At 60.0% G+C, this 10,079-nt stretch overlaps 1 protein-coding gene across 1 annotated transcript; it reads left to right on the top strand.

The window, feature by feature from the left end:
• Nucleotides 1–605: 605 nt before the first annotated feature.
• Nucleotides 606–8,102, top strand: LOC140901013 (intercellular adhesion molecule 4-like). Its single transcript, XM_073319147.1, has 5 exons — nucleotides 606–784; nucleotides 1,201–1,278; nucleotides 1,685–1,957; nucleotides 3,116–3,433; nucleotides 4,466–8,102. Exons 2-5 carry the CDS (start codon nucleotides 1,203–1,205, stop codon nucleotides 4,696–4,698), a joined length of 900 nt encoding a protein of 299 aa, XP_073175248.1. The 5' UTR covers nucleotides 606–784; nucleotides 1,201–1,202; the 3' UTR covers nucleotides 4,699–8,102.
• Nucleotides 8,103–10,079: the final 1,977 nt, after the last annotated feature.

The following is a 10,079-nucleotide window of genomic DNA, read 5'->3' as shown; positions in this document are numbered from 1 at the left end:
CCTGGGGGCCCAGCTGGCCGTGAAGGCCGGAGCCCCCCACAGCAGGGGCAGGCTGGGAGCTGCTCCAAAGGCCATGGGTAACTTGTCTTAGAAAAGGGCTTTTATCCACACTAGAGGGGTACAGCCCACGGGGTGGCAGGAGGGTTAGTCTCTGTCACTGGCCTGTGTGGCTCCCCCTCGCTGGTTTGGCTCTGGCTCTGGCTCGGCTAGTAACTAAAGTTTGAGTTGGTTTTACCCCGGGCAGGGCTCTGGGGCACCCATTGGGGGGGCCGGGGTGAGCTGGTAACAGGGGGCTGGTTTCACGCATTGGGGGGACGACCCAGAGGGCGACGGTCTGAGACTCTGGTCGGTCAGAACTCGGGGGGGGGAATGGAGTTGGGGAGACTCGGTGTGGGGAGCTCCATGCTGTCGCACGGCTGCATAGCGCCAACCACTGGTGTGTCCCCCCTGCCCCCAGGCGTTTGCCCTGGCTGGGGCCGCAGCGCAGCCGGTTGGTGGGAGCCCCCAGGGCACTCCCAAGGGCACTGCCCCGTGATGTCTGCGGCAGCCAGAGGTCCAGTGCGGTGTGGGCACACGTCCCCGTGCGGGTTTTCCCTGAGCCGGTGGCAGGGCGGCTGGGGCGGCCGCCAGGGACGGCGAGGGAGCACCGCGCCCAGGGCAGTCCGCTGGCTGAGGGCTCCCTGAGACGTCCCTTATCTCACCCAGCAGACGGCAACGCACACGCTCCCCCCGCGGTGGCTGCACCCTCAGCCCTCCATTCCAGCCAGCACCACCGTCGCCGGGGGTAAGGCTCCCAGGGGTCTCGCCCCGGCTCTGGGAGGGCAGCAGGGTCTAGTGGTTAGAGCTGGGGGGGGTGGGCGCTGGGCTGACCTCTAACGAGCGGGGATCAGGAGGGACCTGTCCCCACAGAGTTCCCATCACTGCCTCCTGCGGCCGGTCTGGCAGCGGGGTCTGGAGCAGCTGAGGCTGGGCTCTGCTGCAGACCAGACACTGGGCTAGACGGGCCCTGGGCTGAGCTGCCCTGCACATCATCTCCCCATTTCCAGCTGCAGCGGCTCAGTCCCCACCGCCCCGCCCCTCCTCGCAGCCCAGGGCGCCCCGGCAAGGCTCCCGTTGGCGTCAGTGGGCTTGGACCCGGCCCCACGGTGCCGATGGAAAACCCAAGCCCAGCTCCCGCTCTCTCTGTCCCTCTCTCCTCAGCTATGAGACCCCAGTGGCTCCAGCATCCCTCTCCCGGGGGCTGCCTGACGTGGCTGCTGCTTCTCCTGGTGCTGCCAGGTAAGTGCCCCCCCCCGCACCCCCCAGCTCAGGCTGTGTGTCCCCAGGGAAATGCTAGCGGGACCGGCCTGGGCTGGGAGCGCCCCACTGGCAGAGGTGCTGACATCCATTTGTTTTACTCATTGTAAATGAAGGTGCCTTCTTATAGGATCACTAGGAGAGGAGTGGGGCCTAGTGGTTAGAGCAGACAGAGGGGCTAGGAGCCAGGACTCCTGGGTTCTCTCCCCAGCTTTGGGAGGGGAACGGAGTCCATTGGGTAGAGCAGAGGGGCCAGGAGCTAGGACTCCTGGGTTCTCTCCCTGGCTCTGGGAAGGGAGTGCGGTTTGATGTTCTGCTTTCTCAGTTCCACTGGGCTGTGTCCCCCAGAGGTGTAGCCACAGCGTGACAGACCCGCTTACCATTTCAGGGGCCGCACAGGGCTCGTTCGAGGTGAGTGTTTTGCCGGCAGCTCCCGTGGTGGCGTATGGAGAGTCCATCTGGATAAACTGCAGCACCACGTGCCCGGATCCTGATGCCAGGGGCAGCCTGGAGACCTCGCTCACCAAAACCAACCATAAAAATGGACCTGGGTGGGTGGCCTTTCTCCTCAAAAATATCACGGAGTGGATGTCGGCCTTTCAGTGCCAGTTCACCTGCCGTGGCCGTGTGAAGGTGGTGTTTGCAAACATCTCCGCTTACCGTAAGTGCCGCTGCAGGGGTCTGGGGCGGCTTTTGTGCCACGGAGACTTTCTGGGTGCAGGGCTGTGCCAGAGAAAGGGGAAACTCGCTGGCAGAAAATAGGGTACAAATCTGTGATCTGGCCCTAGGGCAGGGGACTGGCTGGCTCGGGGGGCAGAGAATGGGACACAGGCCTTTCCCCTCTGGGGCCACTGGCTCCGCTCCATTAAGCCAGGCAGCACCGGCGAGTAGTTACCCTCTGGCGGCCGTTGGGTGGAACGAGTTGGTGGGTCTTAGTCCGGCTCCTGGCAGGGCAGGAATCCACATCCCAGCCCCCTGCCCCACTTAGAGCTCCTGCCGGCCGGTCAGCGAGACTGGGCTTGGTTTTCACCTGTCAATATCCAAGAGTGGGCGTCGGCCCCTCTATATGCTACTTCCCCTGCAAAGGGCAGCCGTGAAGGTGTCAGTTTATCGTAAGTGACTCACAGAACGGGGCTGCTGGCCGGGGTCTGGGGGCAGCTTTCACGGGGTGCATCCCCTGCTCTGTAGGGAGTCCTGGGGTCTCTTATGGGAGAGGCCATGCTCTGACCCCCAGCGGTAGGTGAATCACCCCTGCCAGGCCCTCCCCAGCTCGGGTCCAATGTGGCGACTGGTGCCCAGGGAAAGTTGCCGGTGACACAGGGCTCCGGCCACCCCCCGAAAGAGACAGGCGACCCCCGGGGGCGTGGGCGGGAGGTTCTGCCAAGGCCCAGGGAACAAGCGGACCCAGGGAGAAGCAGCGTTTGGCAGACGGATTTCAGCTGCCTCCTCCCTCGCAGCAGGGCAGGCAGCGGCTGCAGCCTCCGGGCCTGGGCTGCACCTCGCCATGCGACGGTCCCGGCTGCATGTCTCCGGGCGGTGCCGGGGCCCAGCGGATGGCAGCCCCGCAGGGGAGCTGGGCGGCTCCTGTCTGGAGGAGGGAGATAAGAGCTGCCTGAAGGGGAGAGCCCGGGGGGCAGTTTGAAACGCAGCCCAGCCGGGAGCAGCTACCGAAATCGAAATCGGGAGGAGCCACAGCCCGAAGCCAGGGGCTGAGGGGGCTGGGAGCCGGGCTCTTGTCCCCCTGGGGATAGGGCAGGGACGGTCCCCGTGTTGGATTCCTGCCCTCAGGCTGCCCGTGACTCCATGTCTGTCGTTCCAGGGGCGCCGGAGCGGGTGGGGCTGGAGCGGCTCCCGGAGCTGGAGCTGGGCCAGGCCTATAACCTGACGTGCCGGGTTCTGAGCGTGGCGCCCGTCAGGCACCTCACCGTGACCCTCCGCCAGGGGGGACGGACCCTGCACACGGAGACCTTCCAGAACCGCACCAGGGCCGGACCCGATGACGTCACGGTGACCCAGGAGATCACCCCTCGGCGATGGGACCACGGGCAGCAGGCCACCTGCCACGCAGCCCTGGACCTGAGACCACGTGGGCCACTCTTGCAAAGCAGCTCCTCCGCGGTGGAGCTCCAGGAGGCTGGTGAGTTCAGGCTCACGCTGGGCCGTGGGGACCAACCCGGTGCTGGCAGCTCAAGTCGCACATTTAACGGGATGTGGGTCAATTGCTCCTCTCCCCCAACCTCAGAACACTGAACTGAGGGAAGGAGCCAGGCAGGGAATCCCGCTCTAAAGCCAGGGCCAGGCTGGTCTCATCTGGCACGGCCCCGGGTGGCCCCCGGGAGAAGGCTACGTAACCCACGCTAGTGCCCTGCAGCGGTGTCCCCATCCAGGGGGTGCAGCATATACAGAAGTTTACAGGTCTGCTGCAGCTGGTTGCACAAAGCCAGGTGTTTGTCACAGGAAATGTGGGAAAAATTCAGGGTTAGTTTGGTTTTATTTTCATCGAAATGTACGTTTAAAAACAACGCAAACGGAAAAAGTTCCATCTCCGAGAGCGAGTTTTGGCTGAACGTGCCCGAGGCCCAGCCTCCTCTCTGCACTGTCTCACAGCTGGCTTGTGGAAACACCGAACACCCCCGGCCGAGATCGGGTCCCCCCTTGTGCCGGGCGAAACCCCTGCATGAAAGGAGGAAGGGTCAGGTTTTTAAAAGCATTTGGGCACCTAAAGATCCAGACAGGTGCCTAGTGGGATTTTGAAAATTGCCAGAACAGGGAGGCTCCTAACTCCCATTGGTTCTCTGGGAAGGTTGGGCATTGTGCACCTACTAGGTGCCTATCTGCATCTGTAGGTACGGAAATATCTTTACAAGCCAGCCCTAAATCCATTGGAGCGAGGCAGGCTGGGTGCTCAGAGCTGGACTGGCTGCTAGATGGGGACAAGCTCCACGTTGCCTCCACATGGCCCAGGATCTTCCCTGGCAGCCCGGTGGCAGCGAGACTCCTCCTGAATTCCTGGGGTTGTTCTCGGGCCCCACTCGGGGGCTGCAGTGAAAACACCGGGGCCGTATTTTCATTTTGTTTCTTTTACCAACGTCGTTTACCGACCCTGCAAGGGACATTCAGGGGTGTTTTGCAGAGAGGGAATTTAACCCTTTTCTGTCTCCTTTTCCAGAGAGCCCCACGGCTAAAATCATCGCAATCACGGCCATCACCACCGTACTGGCCATGCTGCTGGGAATTCTGGCCTGGGGCCTGGCTCAGCGGGGCAGGACCCGGAGAGAGGCAGGGCCGGAGCCTGGGGCAGCAGCGCCAAGCTGGACGGATTTCGAGATGGCCCAGGCCAGCGCAGAAGATGCCCCAGCCGAGGGAGGCAGCTTGAATTCTGCTGAGGACGCTTCCCCATAGAGCAGACGGCAGAGCTCAGCCAGGCAGTGGGCACTGTGCGGTGCCAAGCGACGTCGCTCACACAGGAGAGCACCGAGAGTGTGGGACGGGGGCCACGTGTTGCGCAGGGCAGGTCGCATGCTTCTAGTTCATGTTGCCAGGTGCTCCCCGGTTTCCCATGTGCCTACCTTTGCCAGACTTCAACCTTTCAGGCTGAAATGTGCCGGGCCAGGTCTGCTCCGGGCTGGGCTTTGTGTTGAAAGTCTCTGTAGAAATGTTTGAAAGGGAGACTAGGCAGAAATACATCGCTTGGGCTGTGCTAAAAAACCTTCTTGCAGCTATTCAGTGGAGAAGCGCTCGCCCTCGGGATGGACCTTGTGCTGTGGCTGTGAAAAACCACCCACGTCTGGCCTGGTTCGGAGCCACCGCGTACACGCTTAGCAGGGCGCTGCGGGCTCATGCGGCTCCTGTCACAGCCTCAACGGGCAGGCCATGGGCATTGGGGATCTAACGCCTGGGGAGGAGCTGCAGGGGATCCAGTGGCTCTGGGCAGTGGTGTTGGTTCAGGTGAATTTCCCATGTCTGGGGAGCGGCTCTGGCTGGCCGAGCATGGGCAGCTGCTCTGGCAGAGGATGGCACCTGGTATGGCGTGTGGTGAGGAACGTCCCAGGGCACCGAGTCAGCATGTCACCCATTGTGGGGGAGAAAGGCTGGCGAACGCCTAGAAGGGGCATTGGGGACAGCTGGCATCACGGCGGCCCTGGAGCACCTGCCCTTCTGCCAGGACAGCTGTGGGTAGAAGGTGGCATCCACCGGCGGACACTGGAGAGAACTCAGCTCGTTCCATGCCAGGGCCATAGCCAGGTCTCGCACGGGAGGCAGCGTGGCCTAGTGGGTGCGGAGCTGGGCTGGGACTCGAGAGCCATGGCATAGTCCTGGCTTGGTCCCAGGCCTGCTGGGGGACCTCAGGCAAAGCACGTCCCTGCCCACCCATGGGCTGTTTAGCCTGGGAGCTCTTTGGGGCAGGGGCTGTCTCGTCTCACTCTGTGTCTGTAGAGGACCCTGGAATGGAGCAGGGCTGGCAGCATATAGTCCCGTGCCAGGTGCTTTGCCGTGCCCCTTGGCTGTCTTCCCAGCTGATCCATTCAGTGAACTTCCTCCCTTGCTCCTCATTGTCCATAAGTCTGGGAAGGAACAGCCCAGCGCAGGCAGCCAAAGCAGAGCCCAGCCCTTCCCGTGGCTGATTAGAGGTTCAGGGCTGAAGCCGGCTGCTCAGGGAGGGGGCGCATCGTGGCTGAGCCTCTGGGGGGGACAAGCGATGCAGCCATGTTGTCTGCAAACATCAGGAAGATGGAAACTCCAGGAACCTTCGCCAGGCTCGCCCAAGGGACAGCGCTCCTGGCCTCAGCCAGACGGGATCTGGGGACCAAGGCACACGCCCAGTGGTGCCATGGACACTTCCCAGCTTAGGCTGCTCAGGGCCTGACTCCCAAGGGCCGGCACTGGGGCTGGCCAGAAACAAGAATTCCATTTCACGAAAACTGTCACAGTTTCCAAATTGTGCTTCCGTCTGCCCTGGCACGGCAAGGAGCCCGTGCGAAAGCTGCATGAACCAACACGAGAGAGAATCAGACAGAGAAGAGTGTAGGGGGTGGACGGACAGACAGAGGGGCGCATAGGGGGATAGGCAGACAGACAGGTGTGTAGGGGGAAGGACGGACAGACAGGTGTATAGGTAGATGGATGGTGTCATGGGGTCCCCGGGCGATGCTCTGGAACTGCTCCCCACGAAGCCAGGCAGGACTCTGGGGAGCCTCCTCTCTGGGAGCAGCCTGTCTGCAGGACACACAACTCACCCGGCTTCACCTTCCTGGGTCTGACCTCGGAGCATTCAGCCTCCTCTGCCCCTCCGTGCGCTTCCCCCAGCGAGTCCGCTCAGGCGGGGTCCTGGGGGGGCCAGAGGGTCCTGCCCCCCAACTCCGCAGTCAGACATGACTCTCCGCCAGCCGGGGAAACAGGAGGTTTATTAGACGACAGGAGCATGGTCTAACACAGAGCTTGTAGGTGCAGAGAACAGGACCCCTCAGCTGGGTCCATTTTGGGGGGCACTGAGCCAGACAACCACGTCTGCCCTTCACTCCATGTTTCCAGCCAGCCCCAAACTGAAACTCCCTCCAGCCCCTCCTCCTCTGGGCTTTGTCCCTTTCCCGGGCCAGGAGGTCACCGGATTCCTTTGTTCTCCAACCCTTTAGCTCTCACCTTGCAGGGGGAAGGGCCCAGGCCATCAGTGGCCAGGAAACAGGGTGTCGGCCATTCTCTGTGTCCAGACCCCTGCACACACCTGCCCTCTAGGGATCTGCAACGATCATACACCCTTACCTCACCCCCTAGATACTTAAGAACTGCCTAGGGGAAACTGAGGCACCCCCACACTATTCAGAGGAAACATTAAGAACAGTCCCACTTCGTCACAGATGGACAGTCATGCAGAGGGACAGACAGATAGGGGGATGGACAGACAGTCCAGTGCATAGGGGGATGGGTGGACAGAGGGGAGCGTAGGGGGATGGATAGAGAGTTCTTTGAGGTGGTCAATAAACATGTGGACAAGGGGGATCCAATGGACATAGTATACTTAGATTTCCAGAAAGCCTTTGACAAGGTCCCTCACCAAAGGCTCTTAGGTAAATTAAGTTGTCATGGGATAAGAGGGAAGATCCTTTCATGGATTGAGAACTGGTTAAAGGACAGGGAACAAAGGGTAGGAATAAACAGTAAATTTTCAGAATGGAGAGGGGTAACTAGTGTTGTTCCCCAAGGGCCAGTCCTAGGACCAATCCTATTCAACCTGTTCATAAATGATCTGGAGAAAGGGGTAAACAGTGAGGTGGCAAAGTTTGCAGATGATACTAAACTGCTCAAGATAGTTAAGACCAAAGCAGACTGTGAAGAACTTCAAAAAGATCTCACAAAACTAAAAAAAGCAGGACTTGTGGCACCTTAGAGACTAACACATTTATTTGAGCAGAAGCTTCCACTGAATGCATCCGATGCAGTGAGCTGGAGCTCACGAAAGCTTGTGCTCAAATAAATGTGTTACTCTCTAAAGTGCCACAAGGCCTCCTGTTCTTTTTGCGGATACAGACTCACACGGCTGCTCCTCTGAAACCTGTCACAAAACTAAGTGACTGGGCAACAACATGGCAAATGAAATTTCATGTGGATAAATGTCAAGTAATGCACACTGGAAAAAATAACCCCAACGATACATACAATACGATGGGGGCTAATTTAGCTACAACTAATCAGGTGAAAGATCTTGGAGTCATCGTGGATAGTTCTCTGAAGATGTTCACGCAGTGTGCAGCGGCCGTCAAAAAAGCAAACGGGATGTTAGGAATCATTAAAAAAGGGATAGAGAATAAGACAGAGAATATCTTATTGCCTTTGTATAAATCCATGGTACACCCACATCTTGAATACTGCGTACAGATGTGGTCCCCTCGTCTCAGAAAAGATAGACTGGCATTAGAAAAGATTCAGAAAAGGGCAACTAAAATGATTTGGGGGTTTGGAACGGGTCCCATATGAGGAGAGATTAAAGAGGCTAGGACTTTTCAGCTTGGAAAAGAGGAGACTAAGGGGGGTATGATAGAAGTCTATAAAATCATGAGTGGCGTGGAGAAAGTGAATAAGGAAAAGTTATTTACTTGTTCCCATAACGCGCTATCTCAGAGTCAAATAAAATTAATGGGTAGCAGGTTTAAAATAAATAAAAGGACATTCTTCTTCACTCAGCACACAGTCAACCTATGGAACTCCTTGCCTGAGGAGGTTGTGAAGGTGAGGACTATAACAGGGTTTAAAAGAGAACTGGGTAAATTCATGGAGGTTAAGTCCATTAATCGCTATTAGCCAGGACGGATAAGGAAGGGTGTCCCTAGCCCCTGTTTGTCAGAGGGTGGAGACAGATGGCAGGAGAGAGATCACTGATCATTACCTGTTAGGTTCATTCCCTCTGGGGCACCTGTCATTGGCCACTGTCGGTAGACAGGATACTGGGCTGGATGGACCTTTGGTCTGACCCAGTCTGGCCACTCTTATGTTCTTAGGGGAATAGGGGGACGGACGGACGGCCAGAGGGTGGGTGTAGGGGGATGGACAGAGGGACAAATGGGGTGTAGGGGGACAGACAGGGCCGTGAGGGGACCGAGGGGGGTGTCAGGGTGGCTAGGCTGGGCTGAACAAGGACTGACTGAATAGCTTAGCTCTCAGTGCTGCACACCCCACCCTGCCCTCTTCCACTTCCCTCCCTGCCCATTGCCCACAGAAACCTGCATGCCAGAGTGACCCCCCCTGCCAGCCGGGGACAGGAGCTTTCCCAACCCAGCGCCCCCCTGCCCATGCTGGAGGAGGCTGCCTGGTGCCAGAGCAGCCCGGAGCCTCCATCGAGCAGGGCTCTGGGAACACCCGGCCCAGCTTTCCCTGAGCATCCTCATGCTGGAGTCAGAGCTGGTGCCTTGCGGAGGGCTGGGGTTCCCGTGGGACTGGCCTGGGGAGCCCCATTTGCTGATGGGCTCTGCACTAGGGTCAGGGACCAGCACTCGGCCAGGACTGGTCCTAGGGCAGCGGTTCTCAGACTTTTGTCCTGGTGACCCTTCCACACAGCAAGCCCCTGAGTGCGACCCCCCCGGTACGTTAAAAACACTTTTTTATATTTAACACCATTATAAATACTGGAGGCGAAGCGGGGCTTGGGGTGGAGGTTGATCGCTCGCGCCCCCCCACGTAATAACCTCACGACCCCCTGAGGGGTCCCGACCCCCCAGCTTGAGAATCCCTGTCCTAGGAGCTCAGCCGGGGGCAGGCAATGTTGAGACAGGCCCCGTTCCATCCTTTGCAAGCAGCTGTCGGCTCCACGCGCTATCTCAGAGTAGCTGCCCTCCTTGGGCGACCCAGCTGGCCCCTGTTCCACTGACTCTGAGGAGAGTCCTGGGGTGGGCTAGGGCAGTGGGGCAGGGAGAGCCAGCACAACAGGGCCCTGGTCTCAGCTGGGGTCTGGGCGGCGCCCGGCGCGACGGGGCCCTGGTCTTGGTCGGGGTCTGGGCGGCGCCTGGCGCGACGGGGCTCTGGTCTCAGCTGGGGTCTGGGCGGCGCCCGGCGAGATGGGGCCCTGGTCTCGGTTGGGGTCTGGGCAGCGCCCGGCGCGACGGGGCCCTGGTCTCGGGTGGGGGTCTGGGTGGCGCCCGGTGCAATGGGGCCCTGGTCTCGGGTGGGGTCTGGGCGGCGCCCGACGCGACGGGGCCCTGGTCTCGGGTGGGGTCTGGGCGGCACCCGGTGCGACGGGGCCCTGATCTCGGTTGGGGTCTGGGCAGTGCCCGGCGCGACGCTGGTCTCGGGTG

Source organism: Lepidochelys kempii, chromosome 20 (assembly GCF_965140265.1).
Source record: "Lepidochelys kempii isolate rLepKem1 chromosome 20, rLepKem1.hap2, whole genome shotgun sequence".
NCBI classification, from domain to species: Eukaryota; Metazoa; Chordata; order Testudines; family Cheloniidae; genus Lepidochelys; species Lepidochelys kempii.
Note: the sequence above shows the minus strand (reverse complement) of the source record. Positions and strands in the feature narration are given on the sequence as shown.

Bases quoted from the DNA above. Each gene is read 5' to 3' on its own strand.
- LOC140901013 (XM_073319147.1), top strand. From the start codon at position 1,203: ATGAGACCCCAGTGGCTCCAGCATCCCTCTCCCGGGGGCTGCCTGACG. The intron at 1,279-1,684 runs GTAAGTGCCCCC...TTACCATTTCAG, and splicing joins GCTTCTCCTGGTGCTGCCAG to GGGCCGCACAGGGCTCGTTC. The intron at 3,434-4,465 runs GTGAGTTCAGGC...CTCCTTTTCCAG, and splicing joins GGTGGAGCTCCAGGAGGCTG to AGAGCCCCACGGCTAAAATC.